Source organism: Choloepus didactylus, chromosome 1, assembly GCF_015220235.1.
Source record: "Choloepus didactylus isolate mChoDid1 chromosome 1, mChoDid1.pri, whole genome shotgun sequence".
NCBI classification, from domain to species: domain Eukaryota; kingdom Metazoa; phylum Chordata; class Mammalia; order Pilosa; family Megalonychidae; genus Choloepus; species Choloepus didactylus.
In genome coordinates, this window is record NC_051307.1 from 244682552 (window position 1) to 244699387 (window position 16836).

The following is a 16836-nucleotide window of genomic DNA, read 5'->3' on the forward strand; positions in this document are numbered from 1 at the left end:
CTTTGGTTCCTTGTTTTTCCATGGTGCCTATCAACAGAACCTGGCACAGAAATTCATGAATGTGAATGAATGCATGAATGGTTTCTTTAAGGGAAGAAGTATGTGTGTGTATATGTGCATGGGTGCATTTGGAAGAGAGAACTTTAGAACGACAATCCTGAAGTGTTGGTGGCCTGGGGGAAGGGGTGGGGGAGCCAACTACAATCGGGCAGACCTTGTTTTCATCTGGCTCTGTCGCTCACTTGCCAGTGACTTGGATAAACTCTTTTACATCCCTGAGCCTCAATCTCTCCGGCTTTAACTTGAGTCCAATAGCCCCTAGCTCATTGGTTTGGGTTGTATATTATAGGAAAGGATCGGCGCCTGGGTGAACGGGTACGCTCAGAGCACCCCAGTACGGAGACAGGCCGAGCTGCACCACCCGCCGCGCCCGCCAGGTGTCGACGCGAGCGCGCTGAGCGGCCAGGAGCGCGGGGCGACTCCGGCGACTGGGGAGACCCATGTCTCGGTTCAACGCGAGGCGGCCGGGCCTTAGCCCGACTCCGACAGCCAGAGTTGGCTGCCCTACCTGGGCACACACCTGCCGCCCTCCCCATCGACGACACGGGAGTGCGGATGGGGTTGGAGGTGACGGGCGTCTGCTGAGCCAGTCCGCAGAAGGGGGCGCCCAATGCGCACCCTAGTCCCTTCCTTGCGAAGCTGGGCTCGGAAGCCCGAGGCGGGGTCGTGTGGAAACCAGCGCGGGTTGGGTGGGGGGAGACGTACGCCCTACCACACTCACACACCCCTACACCACACTCTCGGCTTCGAGCTCTCGGCCAGGGAGCCGCGGCAGGTTGGGGCGCGCATTCTCGGCGGAGCCCGAATCCCCCCCACCCGAGGGCAGCTCCCGGGAGCCTGCTCGCCCCGCAGCCCAAGAGTTACAGGCGAGGTCTAGGGAAGCGGGCTCCCACGTCCTTTCCCGCATGGTGTCCCTCCTCCCACCCGCGCCCCAGAGCAAGGAAGGGGCGCGACGGGAGCGCGCGGGGCAAGATACGAGCGCGCGCCCGGGGCAGGCGGCCCCGTCCCGGGGGCGCGGGGCGGGCGCTCCGGGGAGGCGGGCGGCAGAGGGGGGAGGGGAAGAACCGGGGAAAGGAGGGAGGGAAGGGCGGGCGGGGGCGGGTGGCAGCAGCGCCCCCGCACTCCCTGAGCCTCGCACACTTGCACGGGCCGCTCGCTCGTTCGCTCGCAGCCCTGCGTCGCCTCGCGCTGCGCTCGCTCCTCCCTCCCTCCTCCTGCTCTGTGGCTCCCGCGCTCCCGGCGAGGCTCAGACGCCCAGCGCGCGGACGGGCACACCGACAGACGGCCCCGGGGACGCCTCGGCCCGCGCCTCCCGGGCGGGCTATGTTGATTGTCCCGCCGGGGCCGGCCCGCGGGATCTGCACAGCCCTGCCCGCGGCCCCGCCGGCCAACGCGGACTATGAACCAGAAAGCGCGGCGGTGCCTGGGCCACCTTTTTCTCAGCCTGGGCATGGTCTACCTCCGGATCGGGTAAGGGCCGTTCGCGCCCCCTCCGCGCGTGTCCCGGCAAAGTTGGAGCGGCCCGAGGAGGGGGGGTGAACCGTCCGGGAGCAGCCGCCGGGCCACCAGCTTCCCTAACCTTTCAGAGTCTGGGTGGGCGCGGTGCGGGTGCTGAGGGCGCACAAAGCCTCCCCGCAGGCGGGCGCCCCAGAGGCGCGCACAACCCGGGAGACATTGGGGGACAGGTCGGCCCTAGGACGTCCGAGCCTGGAAGCCCCAGAACCAGAAACAGCCGGTCCCGGGGACGCTCCAGTCTGGAAGACTCTGGAAAGGGCCAGCCGCTGCAAAGGGTCAGCTTCTCCTAGGGACCCTCCAGACCCGGCTGATCTAGCAGGGAAACTGAGCCACCACCACAGCCGCTCCCAGGGACGCCAGTCCCCAAAGCCCGAGAGAAACTCCTTCCAAGGCGGCGCGGGCGCAGCGGCCCCTATAGACAGGGCAGTCCCCAGGTGGCAAGTGGGGCAGGTCCTTACAAACAGGGAACAGGTAGGCACCTAGAGGGAGGGACGTTCACTGGCAGAGACTCCCCGCCGCGCAGAGCCCTGACACCACCCGATTTCCAGGGACCCTCAGATACCCAGAGGCCCTTCCCAGGCCGACACCCCAAGGGGGCAGCATCTCCCACCCGCAATGAACGCACACAAAGGTAGGACAAGAGGTGGCCCGAGAGACCCAGGGAAACAAGCTCGCTGAGCCAGCACTAGAGAGAAGCGGGACACCCCGCCCCCTGGAACTGGGCACCCGAGGCCGCCGGCGCGCCCGCGAAGCACCCCTCCCCGCTTCACCCCGGCATTTCTACGGAGGTGGGGCCCGGGGGAAGCGCTCTGGTTGGAGGTGGGAGGGGGTGGCTCAAATCGCGTCTTGGAGCTGCTTTTGCACGGCCAGTCACCCTTTGTATTACGGAGATAATGCGTGTGAAGCTCTGAGGGTTGCGGGAGTGATTTAGGGGTTGATAGAGTTTCTGGAGCTTAAAAGGCCACCTTGGCAGGTTTCAGGCAACCTGCTTCCTCCCAGCAGGGAGCCCCCCAGGACCCCCCCCCTTACGGAGGGGGGCGGCGGGGGTGGGGGGTGGGGGGGGTGGAGACACAGGTCCTTTGTGTATTGTCACACCCCTCCCCCGACACAGTTCCCCACCACGGGTCCCTTGGACTGAGATTCTGCAAGTTGACCGGTCGCGGCGGGAAGCAGGTGCGCTCAAAGCTGCCGAGGCTGCCGCCAGTCCCGACCGCGGGCTGGGAAACGACCGCGGGCGGAGAGGCGGCTGCGGGCCTCCTGCCCCGCCTGCCTGCTGGTGTGTTTTAAGTGTTATTGATTCGCCCGCGTCTGGGTGGCTTTTCTCTCCTTTTCCTCCCTCTGCTTTAATCTTCATCTTGGCCCGCGCCCCGCCGCCCTGCGCGCATCGAGCATCCAGGAAGCGGGTCGGGCAGATTGGCGCTGGCCGCGTGCGGCTTTATCTCTCTTTTAATTAGAAACGGGGCGGAGGGACCCGGGAGGGGAGAGAGAAAGGGAAAACAGCAGAAAATAACCTCCCCTGGCCGCCCCGCCCGCCGGCCGAACCTCGAGCCGGCGCCGCGGCCTCATTGGCCGGTGGGGACCCAGCTGCCCCGGAGGGAGGGGAACCCAAGGAGGGCGCCGGCCTTCCGGCTCAGTGGCCTGCCGCCCTTGGGGCAGGGAGGAGGCCGGGGAGGGAGAGGACAGCTGTAGGGTGACTTTGGGCCAGGCTGTTCTCTGGTCCTCAGATTATCCATCTGTACAATGGGTGTGAGGGGGTCCTCCCTCGATGTGACCGGTTCGCCTTGGACTCCTGGCCGGCCATCTGCGGTATTCTTATTTTATCTGGGTCGCTCAGATGACACTAGCGCCTTGTAACAATCAGATCCAATAATAATAATTACGGCTACAACAAATGGATTGCTTTGCCTGCTGTGTGCCTGGCACCTTCTGAGTGCTTTCCATGTCTTCATTCATTTAATTTTCACAGCAACCCTTTGAAGTGGGGATTAATTAGCATTGTCCTCATTTTAGCAATGGGAAAACTGGAATTCAGAGAATGGGTGCAACTTACCCAAAGTTGACCTCTCAGGCAACCCAGGTCATTAGCACCTGCCCTCCTATCTACAGAGCTGCTAGACTATTGTTCTGGGGATCCCTGGCCCCAATATACCACCACCCTCTCTACTAGTGTAGAAATCTCCCTGGGGTTTGCTAGGTAGTCAGAAGTTCCTTCTGACTCGTGGCAAAAACATCTCCACCGAGACTAAGTCTTCCTGTGCCACCCTTTCTCGAGAGTTGGACCCTGTTTTAGAGCTGAGATGAATTCGGTAGAGCCAAGCTCCTGCTTCCTGTCGCTCACCTGCTAGCCAACGGCTCCTTCCAGTCTCCACCTGATTCCTACCCAGCAGTGCTGTTTGGGAAGGTTGTTTGTGGAAGCATCTACGGCACTGCCTTGCATATGGTGGGAGTGCCGCCAAAGTTCCCTAATTCATTCTGTGCATTTCAGGGAGCATTTGCTGAATAATAGGTACTCATCCCTGAGCAACAATTTTGAAGCTCCACCATCCATTCATTCAGGAACCGGCAGACAGCCTCCCTGCCTTCAAAGGGCTCATATTCTAATGCGGAAGAGAGGCGATAAACAAGTACACACATCCATGAAAAAAATTCAGAAAAGCATTGAATTAAAATTGTCCAGTAAGCAAAACAGGATATAGTGAAGGAAAGCTTTGGGATGGAGTGGGGTGGGGGTGGGGGGTCCCTTAGCTGGGGTGGCCAGGGAGGGGACCCTTGAGGTTGCATGAATGATGGCAAGTAGTCAAGCTTGCAAAGATCAGGAGGTGAGAGGGCTTCGGGGGATGGGGGAGAGGGTCCCCAAACAAAGGGCCCAAGGCAGGAAGGAGGCTGGTGGGTTGCAGGAGCAGATGGGTTGGCGTGGCTGAAGCAGAGTGACAGAGAGAGGGCAGGAGTGGACAGGGATGCACTAGGAGAGGAGCAGGGCCACAGTACACCTCCTCTCTCAATGTTCTTGTTATAGGAAGTCTCACTTTAAGAAATGCAAATTCCAGGACAAAGTCCCAGAGCTGAGCCCCGGGATATAAATAAAGCATGAGGGACTGAGCCCTCGATAAATGGAAGCTCTTACTAGTACCACCAAAGTGAGGAGTTGGGGGTGAAGTCATCTCTTTAAACGTACTCTTTAAGGCATTTAAAGGAGTATGCAAAAAAGGAAGCCTGTCTTGGTTTCCTAGGGCTCCAGTAACAAAAGTCCTACAAACTGGGTGCCTTCAAACAACAGAAATTTATCGTCTCGCAGTTCTGGAGGTCAGATGTCTGAAACCCAGGTGTCGGCAGGGTCCCGCTCTCTCTGACATCTTTTAGAGAAAAATCTGTTCCGTGCCTCTCTCTTGATTTCTGGTAGTGGTTTGCCAGCAATCTGTGCTTTTCTCTACCTCAGTTGTGACACGGTGTTCTCCTCTTTATCTGGGTCCAAATTTCCTCTTCTTTATAAGGCCGCTCATCATATTGGATTAAGAACCCATCCGTTCCAGTAGGACCTCATTTTAACTTGCCTAATTTCATCTGTAATGATCCCACCTCCCTAGTCCTGATTTTGTATCAGCTTCACTGGGTTCTTTCTGTTCCATGGAGATCCCCAGCTTGGTCACCTCTCAAGGCTCTGCTTTTGCTGTCCCCTCAGCCCGGAATACTCTTCCCCAGGTCTTCCGATGGCTGATTGCTTTTGGCCATTTCAGTCTCTGCTCCCATGTCACCTCCTCTGGGAAGCCCTCCTGGATCACCCGAGCTCAGGTGGCCCCTTCCTCACCCATCATTACCCATCCCTCCCCGTTGCGAGCACAGCACATATCACTGTCTGAAATAGTCTGTTTTATTCATTTGCATGTGTGCTGTCTCCCTTGATAGAGGATAAACTTCTTTAGTGCAGGGCCTTGCCTGTCAGGTGCACATTCCCACCTGTGATAGGTATTCAATATATATCCGTTCAATGAATGAGTTGATGACGATAGGAACTCTCGTCATCACAGACATCTCCATCCTCCAGGCCATTGACTCCATCGTGTGCTCTGGAGCAGTGTATGAGGCTCCCTGGGCACACAGGAAGAAAATACTAGAAATCTATTCACAATTATTTTTCGAAGGTTTTTTGTTTGTTGTTTGTTTTTGCAGTAAAACATATCACATGCAAGAGTGTATATGTATATAAAATGTATGAACAGTTTCTTAAAAAGCTGAACACCTGAGCACCCACCCCCCAGCTTCAGAAATTCAGCTTTGCCTGTAGTTCAGTGCCCTTCCCTGATCTTATCCACCTCCCTCCTCTTCAGTGGCAACTGCTGTGTGAAACTTTGTAGTTTCCATTCCTTGCTTTCCTTGACAGTTTCACCACTTACAGATGATTCCTAAACAACGTAAGGTTTCATTTCATGGGTTTTTAAACATCTAAACTGAATCTTACACAGAGGCAACTTGCTTTTCTTGCTGAACATTATATTTGGGGCATACATCATCTTTCTATTTTGTACCTCAAAAGGAAATTGAGCTTCACTGATATTGAATATACACATCGACACCTGCGCCTGAGTGGAAATTACAAATGAACATAACGAGGGTTGGGGAGGCGGGGTCAAAAAAGTTGGGAGAGCCCAGCGGGGAGTACTAAGAGGCTCCATGGCGGTGGGGGTGACAGAGGGCACCCAGGCATGGCTTCCAGATTACTCGCCCACCTTGCTTTCCTAATGCTCCATCTTTCTGTGTCCCCTGCTCCAGTGGCTTCTCCTCGGTGGTGGCTCTGGGCGCGAGCATCATCTGTAACAAGATCCCAGGCCTGGCGCCCAGACAGCGGGCGATCTGCCAGAGCCGGCCGGACGCCATCATTGTCATAGGAGAAGGCTCGCAAATGGGCCTCGACGAGTGTCAGTTTCAGTTCCGCAATGGCCGCTGGAACTGCTCGGCGCTGGGGGAGCGGACCGTCTTCGGGAAGGAGCTCAAAGTGGGTATGTGCCCAAACACCCCAAGTAGGGTCTTAGAGGCTACGGGGAGACCAGAATACCCTCCAGTGACCACCGGGACCCCTCACCTGCCCCATGCTAGAATGCCTCTCCACATGGCATCCAGCAGTGCCACGACTTGAGTTTGGGTCAGGTCTCTGATTTGAATCCATACAGGCTCAACTTTATCAGGAGAGTTTCAAACCAGCAGCTAGTGGCCCAAATGCTAGCTAGTTGATTCAGTGCTGATTTTTTTTTTTTAAATCAAAGTCCACAATTTAAAATTAGCTGTTTCACCTAAAAATAGGGATTTCTGCTTTCTTTTGAAAGTTTGGAAGACCTCACCATTGCTTACTCCTGTGTCTGTGTAGTTGTAATGGGCTAGAGCCAAGTATGCAGCTTCTGGGTAGAGTCTATGTAGTTCAATGATGCCACTGTCCCTACCACTCCTTATACTTGGCCACATGATACAGGTACGTGACCTGCCTGGCCCCTGTGGGTTTTTGACTTTGCAACCCCTGTTTCATAGGAATAGCATGTGCATGCACAAACACACACATACAGAATTTGGGGCCACAAGTTTGGCTTCAGAAGCAATCATGAGAAAAGCCTGGGTGGAAAAGGGGGTGTAAACAGAGATGCTGGTCAGCGTGGAATTAGTTCTCTGGCCAGTGTGGGAAGGCCACACAGTGTGTCTTCTCACTTACGCGCCTCTGACCCAAAGGGCCCAGAATGCTGTAGGCTTAGCTTCCGGGTTGCAAACTTCCCTGAAAGTCAGGCCAGCCTCGGGTCTCTTTGGGGAAGCCCATTTGCCCTGCCTGCTTAACTGATCCAAGGGTATCCCTGAGTTCCCTCTCTCCCTGCACCCCAATATCAGCAAGTTCAATGCGCGCTATCTCAAAAAGGTCCATCCCAAATCCAGCTAGCCACTTCTTTGTCTTTGCTGTCCTGCTCAGATCGTGGCACTGACACCTCTGTTCTCAGAGGCCACCCAGTCTTCTGCACCCAGCTGGCAGGATAATCCTTTTTAAATGGAAATCAGATCATGTCGTTACCCAGCTTAGAACCCTCCAGTGGCTTCCCAGGGTATCGGAATAAAATCCCACCTGCTTATCAGGCTGCTGCTGACCCCTGCCCCCATGCACTCATCTTCCCCCTGCTCCACGTGCTCACTCAGCCTTGTCCTGTTTCCCAAACACACCACACTCTGCCCTGCCATGGAGCCTCAGCACCAAGCATTCTTCCTGCCATAAATTCTTTCTGCAGCCCTGTACCCCCTGTTCTTTGCGTGAAACACTCCCTCCTGGCCTTAGAGAGACCTTCCCTGGTCATCCCAGCTGAAGTTCCCTCTTGCCACAAAGCTCTATCCCATCAGCCGAACACTTAGCACCCTCTGAATCATTCTTAACCCATTTGGTGTGTCAGCTCCATGAGGGCAGACTGTCACACTTGCCACTGAAAATTTTCTTCCCCCTCTTCCTTGGAAGGAAGACCAGAGTCATCTCCAAGTCCCGTCGCAGGTCTTGTTCTGTCACCATATTCCACTGTTGACTTCTCACTCATGCCTGAGGGAAACGCTAGATAGGATCCCCGGTCCCATGGGCCCTTTCCAAGATCCTGTTTGAGAAGAATTGTATCTCCCACTGCCCGCCCTTCCTCCCCCTCTTTCCAGCCTCAGGACTCACTTTTCTGGTGGAAACCGAGGCACAAGAGGGGATGGGACCATCCATGGCAGGGTAATATCAGCCCTGTGGCTCCATGTTGGCTCTCTGAAATCCCAGCCTTGAGAGCACCCCCTGCCCCTCACCTGGGCTTTTCTCACATCTGCTGCTGATATCCTCGCTCTCAGGGCCCAAGTTGGGCTCTGGCATTCTTTTAAACTTATGGCTTTGCTAACATAGGCAATGTTACAGTTGAGGAAACTGAGGCTCAGAAGGGACTTGTCCGAGGTCAGCAAAAGTAAGTGGCAGGGTCCCCCTGCCCTGGGCTCATTCCAACTCAACTTGAATAGCCAGTCCATTGGCCGACATTTTAATAGTGCTTATGGGCTGTAGCAAGGTGATGGAGCCTGTTCTGGTTTGCTAATACTGCCATTATGCAAAATACCAGAAATGGATTGGCTTTTATAAAGGGGGTTTATCTGGTTACACAGTTACAGTCTTAAGGCCATAAAGTGTCCAAGGTAAGGCATCAAAAATCGGGTACCTTCACTGGAGGATGGCCAATGGCGTCCAGAAAACCTCTGTTAGCTGGGAAGGCTCGTGGCTGGCATCCACTTGCTCCCAGGTAGCGTTTCAAAATGGCGTTCTCCAAAATGTTGCTCTTGGGGTGTTTTATCCTCTCTTAGCTGCAGCTCCTCCAAAATGTCACTCTCAGTTGCTCTGAGGTCCTTCTGGCTCCGAATTCCTTCATAGACTCCAGTGATCCAATTAACACCCACCCTGAATGGGCAGGGTAACACCTCCATGGAAATTATCCAATCAATCATTTCACTCACAGCTGATTGAGTCACATCTCCGTGGAAACACTCAATCAAAGGATTCCAATCTAATCAACACTAATATATCTGCTCCCACAAGATTGCATCAAAGAACATGGCTTTTTCTGGGGGACATAATATATGCAAACCAGCACAGAGCCCAAGCTCCCCACTGCCACCCTTCCAGCTGTAGAATGGAGAGAGCCACTGCAGGCCGAGGAGGCCATATATGTCAGTATACACAGAGGAGATGCAGAGGCCAGTGGCAAGAGGCATTCTAGCTGGCTTGGGCAGGTGAAAATGGCAGGCATGGGAGCAGGAGATGGGATGGTGTGTGGGGTCCTCTGACGAGATTGAGTTGCTAGGTGGTGGGGTGCCATTGAAGGATTTCGAGCGTGCTAATGACTTTGCAAAAGTGTAGGGTGAACCATATGAAATTGCTGATATTCAGTGATTTTTTTGACTGACATAAATGGCCACTCGTGTGACTCAACCTAATAGACATTCTGGAAGATGGATTCAAGGGTAGGTGCAAAATCCATTCATTCATTATGGTGCTCATGGATTCATTTGTGCATTCGCCAAATCTTTATTGAGGGTCCATGGTGGCTGGAGATGGCTGTTTGGATATGTGTGCCCAAAGAGGGCCTCTGGAGACATGCAGGAGGTGAGCCATGGGTGTGTCTGGGGGTAAGCATGCCAGGCCAATGGAGCAGCAGGTGCAAAGCCCTGTGGTGGGTTGAGGAACAGTGAGGTGGCCTTTGTGGCTGGAGCCCAGGGAGGGAGGGGGCAGTGGAGGGGTCAGAGGTCCCAGAGGGAGCCAGGAGCTAGATGGGACAGCATCTGTCAGGCCAAGATAAGGGGTTTTGGATTTTATTCCATATGAATGGAGAGCCATTGGAGGGGAGTGGCAAGGGAGAGACAATCTGACTTCAGAGTGAGCAGCATTGTGTAGGCTGCTGGGAAGAGAATCATCTGTGGAGGGGTAAGGGTGGGAGTAGGGGTCTGGTATGGCCATCCAGGAAAGAGGTGATGGTGGCTGGGACCCGAGAGGTATTTTGGAAGTGAGCTGCCAAGTTGGAGGGAGACTGATGACTTGAAGGCCTTTAGGGAGGAGTTTGGGGCCTCTCAGGTGGTGGCACGGGATTGGAGAAAGATTAGGTCAAGGTCAAGGTCAGAAATGACTTCCAGAGGAAGTCACTCCCCTCTGAGTCTTGGTTTCCCCATAGGTAAGCAGGAATCCTGCTTTAGGTCGCCATCAGGGGCTACCTCACCCCCACAGGGTGGCCTCTTGCCAGCAGGGAGCAGCTGATGGGCTGGCTTTTCAGGCTAGGGATCTGGGCTGTGGTCACAACTCTTGGCGCTCTGACCATCCAGTCCATACTCTGGAGAGCAGGACAGTGGAGGAGTGGCAACAGACGCGCGCTGCCCGTAAAGAGTCTTCCTGGCAGCTCATTGACCGGAACTTACTCACATGTCCACACCTGGCTGCAAGGGAAGCTGGAGTGTAGCATTTTTTATTCAGAGTGGACGGACATGCACACAGTTAGTGATCCGTGCCTCAGGAGGATATCAGGGCGGGCAGTTGGCCCCTGGCATGGGTTCTTCGTCCTGTGCTTAGGCCTCAAGACGCAGCCTTCACCCACTGCCATCGTCTACTCCAGTTCCCAACCGTGTAGACCTGAGGAGAAGGCCACGGGCATGTACCAGGTGATGCCCCCTTGGATGCTAGAAACCAAAACCCAACTTAGGCCACCATAGGCGAGGAGAGGTATTTATGCATCCCTGAGTAACTGGAAAGCCAGAGGATAGTGCTGGCCTTCGGCATGGCCTGGACCAGAGTTAGTGTTGGCTCCCAGCAACCCCCAGGCCTCCTCTTGGGGTAGCAAGATGTCCACTGCAGCTCCAGGATCACCATCTTCCAGGTTCAAGTCCAGCAGGGAAGGAGCCTTAGCCTTTCTCTGGCAGCACCTGCAAAAGTCCTAAAGTTCACCCCAATTGGATCAGCGAATAGGGGTTGACTCATAGGTCATGTATCCATCCCAAACCAATCACAGTGTCTGAGAACAATCGGGCCTTTATTGGCCAGGCCTGGGAGCCTACCCAGACCATCAGAGGAGAGGGACAGCCAACAAGCAACCAGAGCATGGTGTGATCACTGCTTTATGGCCAGGCATGTGGAGTGGGGGGCATTCTAGGAGTTGAGACCATATGACTCCCAGATGGGGAGGAGTGGGCTGGATCATGGAGATGGCCCTTGATCAGGGTTCTGAAGGGTGGAAAGAATTTCACCCATCAGTGAATGGGATCCTAGGGGCAGGGGCAAAGACATGGAAGGGTGAAAGCTAATGGGGTGGCAAACAGCGTATGCAGTGTCAGGACGAGGGGGCAGCAGCAGGTATTATGGTGGGACCAATCATCAAGGGTCTTGAAAAGCCAGGCATTATTTGGGTGTGGTGTGTGGCATCATCAGCTACATCAACTGCTGCCCAGGCCCAGTGTTGCTCTTGGGTGGGTGGGTGGCCTTGAGAAGGCCATCACCCCACTCCCGGCTTTTCCTTTCCTATTTTTTTTTCTTTTTCTGTTTTTGTCTTTTTTTTATGCATTTTTTTTTTTTTTTGATATATTGACACACCATACAATCCATCCACAGTTTACAATCAATGATGGCTCATAGTATCATTACATAGTTGGGCATTCATCACCATGATCAATTTTAGAACATTTTCATTACCTTTTTCTTAAATGATACAATGACGCCACCTCAAATCCACCACCCAACGCACTAGCTAGCTTCCCTTGTGCCTCAGCTTCCCAAGCCAAGGTTTCTCTTTGCTGAATCTTGGCCATCCCATTCCCTTGCTCTTTTATATTTAATTTATCACATGGCTACATTCTCCCAAAGTATATTATTTACTTCTAGTTGTATTGAATTTTATAAAGAAAAGCCATCATGCTAGAGGCAATCCTTTGGAATTTACTCTTTGTACTCAATATCAATAAAATCCATCTATGTTGTTTCTTGTGGGTATTGTTCATTTGCATTAGTGGTGGTAAATAGACCATGATCTATACGTCCATTCTTTTGGTGGTGAGATGTCAGGGTTGTTTCTGAGCACTTGCTGACTTTAGCAGTGTCAATATGAACCTTCTGGGGCACATCTCTGGCCCATCTGGGGGTGGCATGTCTCTTGGGAATAGCCATAGGGATGGAATTGTTGGTCTAGGTGTGGAATGCTAACCGAATTTCCCAAGTGCCTGTGCCAAATTCCACTCCTGCCAGTAGCAGTGTTGATCCCCAGCTCTCCAGCACTTGATATTCTCCAGACATCTTCATTTCTTACCTTGTGAAAGGGCATAAAATACAGTGTTACTATGGTCTGGATTTGCATCTTGCCGAGAAGTGATGAGATGTTCTCTTCCTATGTTGATTGACGGCTTATGTTTACTCTCCTGTGAGTTGCCTGTTCATGCTTTTTGACCTTTTCTGTTGGGTTGTGCGTTTTCCCCTCAAGCCTGGCCACCCGTGGTTGCAATGGGATCATGGTAAAGGGGAGAGACAGCTGGCTCAGGCAGTGCCTGCGGGAGGGTGGGTCTCGGGAAGAGCTTCCTCTCTTCCATCGTTGTCACTCATTTCTTCACTGATGGAGACCATTATGGGCCAGGAACTGACATCACCTTATTTCGTTATACCTAAACTCAACAGGAAGTCTGTCCATCTCCATCTAACTCTTGGAATATAGCCTTGGAATGAGGCAGAGGCCTGCCCAAAAGTATGTGGCTGTTTTGTGGCAGGGCTGAGACGGGGAGTGAGCTCCCTGTGGCTGGAGGGATTCTTTCTGTTTGTGTAAGCCACCAGATTTGAGCGTGTTGAGTCTGCCACGTCTTGTGGCTGGCTGTGGGGCAGCCAAGCAAGCACAAGAATCAGAGTCTTGTGGCTGGTTTTCCCTCCCACCTCTACCTTGCTGGTGACCGAGGAAGGTCCTTCACCTTTCTGGCCTTGGTCTGCCTATCTGCAAAATGGGGGAATCACATAGCCCCCCTTTCCAGGTGAGATAAGGGATGTGAAACACCTGGTGGGGCCTGCTTAATGAAGATGGGTGATGTCCATTGGAGTATGTACCTTCCTGCTTTCCAGGGGGTCCATCTGAAATGAATGTTTCAAGGCACTGGGACACATGCCCTGGTTTTAATTCTTGGTGCCGTAGAAGCCCCTGATCCAAGTTAGTAATCGAAGTTCACTGTTTAACTCTGCCTCCAAAGTATGTCCTCGACTTAGTCCACTCTCACCCACCTCCATCACTACCTCCTGGTTCAAACCTCCATCTTTGGAGAGTTGTCACCTGAATAACTACACCAGCCCCCTAATGTACCCCTGCCTCCTCTCTCAGACCCTTGAGTCCATACAGTTATCCAACTTAGTATTTTCACAGTGTCACTCTGGTTATGCGCCGCCCCCCCCCCAATTTGATGTAGACTTGTCCCCTGCTCCGGGGAGGCCCACCAGGACCTGCATCCCAAACCCCACCTCTCTGACCTCTTTCCTCACCTCCAGCACCACAGGTCTCCTTCCTGCCCACAAACATGCCTAAGTCCTTCCCACTTCTGGGCCTTTGCCCTCTCTGTTCCCCCTGCCTGGAATGCTGTTCCCCAGGTAGCAGCTTGACTCACTTTCTGCGTCCTTCCATCTGCTGCTATAATGTCACCTCCTAGGATAAGTCTTCATTTCCCCCTATCTGGTGTAGACTGCCCATCCCTAACCACTCCTCACCCTGCCTTATTTTCCTTCTAGCACTTTACACCTCCAGGACCTATCATCTGCTTATTTATTTGCTCATTTGTGTAGCACTGTGTAAACGGTTTAGCCCAGAAGCTACCTGCTGGGTTCTTTTCCCAGCGTCACCGTTTGCTAGCTTTGGGCCCTTGGCCAAATGAGAATGAGAACAGTATCTGCCTCATAAGGGGCTGGGGCAGGACTAGATGGCTTTTTCCATGTAAAACCCTCCGCATAGTGCCTGGCACACAGGAAGTACTTGAAAAATCATAGCTGTGTGGTTACTATTGTCTGTCCCTTAGCCAGATGGAAGCTGTGAGAGAGGATGGAAAACCACTAAACCGTGCTTGCACATGGAGGGCACGCAGCCACCCTGGGAGATTTAATGGCTGTAGGGGCACCCACTGGTCCCAGCTCATGTCTGGCACAGGGGGTGGAGCAGATGGTGTGGGGTGGGGGCAAGCAGCTGAGTGACAGCAGGCCACCTGCCAGTGCCAATGTTATGCATGAGGTCTCTGCTCAAATGCCACCTCCTTCAGGAAGCCTGCGTGGATCACATGTCTGACACAGCCTCCCCTCATGTAACCTGCATGGTCATCTTTGCAGCACTTAACCACTTTGGGAAGTGGTTATGTATGGAGAAATGTGCTAACATCAGTCCTCCCCGCCACCACGAGCCTCTGTGGAGCCCAAATCTGTCAATTATCTCCTCTGCTGGACCCCCCGGGCACCTAGCACAGCGCCTGGAACACAGTAGGTGCTCAGTAAACACCTGAAGGAATAAATTACCTCCAGGCAGGCCATCTCCCCCTTGCCCCGCAGATTAATAGTTGTCCTGAGCCTTCTCACCCAGAAAGTACTCTCTTTTTTCTGTTGCCGTCATGGGTGAATGCTTCTTTCTGATCCCAAATACAACACTGAACATTCTCTCCTGCACATTTTTGTTTCAATCCATTTTAGCCTGACCTTCCCTCTTTTCACTGCGTTTTTGAACGTTGATTCTGTCAGCTCTTTTATCAGCTCTCCCTGCTCCTTTGCCTCAGTTTCAAATGGGAGAAAGATGTTGACTAGGTTAAGAACTAGGGGAAGACCCCCTAGAGCATGACTCCAGAGTTTTCTCCAGCAGAAAACCGGTCCCCACTCCTTCACCAGCTCCTACCACCACCACTGCTGGCAGCTTTGGGTAAAAAAGGAAGGTTGCAGGGGCAATCAACCTGTAAAATCTAAATACTCTCTGCTCCCAAAGAATCACAGTACCCACCAGCTTATTAAAGGCTCTGATAAGTCCTGCAGAAAAGAAAGCAGCTTGGCCAGGCTAGAGAGTCCCACTCTTCTCTGACCTTGAAGTCATGGCCATCCTGCAGGGCTGATCTTCAGAGGCAGACATGCTGGGAAATGCTGCCCTGGAGACATCTCACAGATTAGCTTTCCTCTTTAATGCGGTTTTGGGGCCAGCTGGGAATGCACCAGTAATATATTCGTCCATCCCCAATTTCGACAACTTTCCCCAAGGGTACAGGAGAGGCACATCTTAGCCTCTTACATCAACATGTACAGTAGAAATCTATTCTCATCATTACCCTTGGAAGTCCCTTAAATCAGCCATAAAACTCAGAATAACTGGTTTTCTTTACAGCAATTACAGTAAAATGTCCATGTACATGTATCATGTGCATACAGTAATGTTCTGTATATAACCAAGGATACATGTCCAAACTATAAGTATACAATATTTTATTTTTCCGTAGGTGCATTGGTTGAATTCATGGATATTAAGCACTCAAGACATAAGACTCCTCTGTATGTCCACTCATTTATTCATTTATCTGCCCCAAGGACATTCACTAGAATCTTCTGGGTAGTAAATGCTGGTGAACCACAAATGAACCTGCCATGGGCTCTGCCCTCAGGGATAGACAGTGAAGTGGGTGCCTGAAATGTTCTCTGGGTTTTTGGCAATGGAATACAAGCTGATGGGCTGTGGGCCTGCGGGGGTCATCCTAAATAAATTTTGGAGGGTCCATAGAGGCTGATCAGCTAGTCCAAAGACCATGTGACCCAGTCAGGAGAGCTCGCAATTCAGAGGAGTTTAGCCAGCGAAATTCCATGGTGTGAGGTGGGGAGAGCAGAGAAGAGGCTGGAGAAAGAAGTGGGGACCCTTCCTGCAGGGGTTTGTATACCTGCCTCAGGGGTTCAGCTGGGCCGGGGAGAGTTGTCTGAGAGATTAATTCAGGGGAGAGAGGGCATCTGGGAAGATCAAATTCTTTGCCCACATAGAAATTTGCTCTGTCTCTGGCATTATCATCAAAAAGGAAATGATGATTTCCCGACTTGTACTGCTGGGGATGGCTGCATTCTTTTCCAAATGCTCACCACCTCCTGTTTTGTATCCCCCTGCCAAAATTTCTCTGGGGATTGGCACAAATGACCGAGGACTCAGCTTCTGCAGTCTTCCCTCCTCCAACTACAAACTGGGTAATTCTTGTGCATTTTCCAGCTTCTGCTAATGCCCATTTGCCACCACTTCTCCTTTTGAGCAGTCACTCAGCAGTTTTCTCCATCCCCTAGGCCTGGAGCCCCAGTTCTGGGAACCCATATGCCTCACAAAAATGACTCCATCTTTTTACCCATCTTGAGCAGTGTGAGTGGAGCTCATGTCTGTCGAATGAAAGAATGCTTGCACGGATGGATTTGAAGACCTTGCCAGTGAGAGACAGAAGCAAGGGGCGGACCAGCTCCACTTTCTCTCTGTCATTTCTTAACAATGTGCCATCTTGCCCAAGCAAAAGACCTATTCTTTCCCTATTCTTGCTTAGAACGCAGCTAACAAAGGACTTTTTGTCTCGTTTGCATTTTTTTCCCCCCTGCAAGCCTCAGTTCATCCTGGGTTTTAGCTCTCCTGATGCTTTCTTTGCGATGAGTCCTTTGTTATAATGTTCACCTTCCAGTTTTCAGAGGGTAGACAGACAGACACATCCGCAAACTTACACATGTTCACACGCACATTCATTCATTCATTC

At 52.7% G+C, this 16836-nt stretch overlaps 1 protein-coding gene across 5 annotated transcripts in view; it reads left to right on the plus strand.

Annotated features, from left to right (window-relative positions):
* The window catches only part of WNT7A (Wnt family member 7A), an 89362-nt gene that overhangs the window by 17310 nt on the left and 55216 nt on the right, over positions 1-16836 (plus strand). For 4 of the 5 annotated variants that reach the window (XR_005211604.1, XR_005211606.1, XR_005211603.1 and 1 more), the window contains exons 1-2: positions 1214-1530; positions 6343-6569. Coding sequence is in view for 2 of the 5 variants with exons in the window: in XM_037802693.1 (XP_037658621.1) it covers positions 1460-1530; positions 6343-6569 (298 nt within the window). In the remaining 3 variants the exon portion in view is untranslated. Of the gene's footprint in view, positions 1-1213; positions 1531-6342; positions 6570-16836 lie in introns of those variants that run through there. The other variant, XM_037802712.1, reaches the window with a different exon arrangement.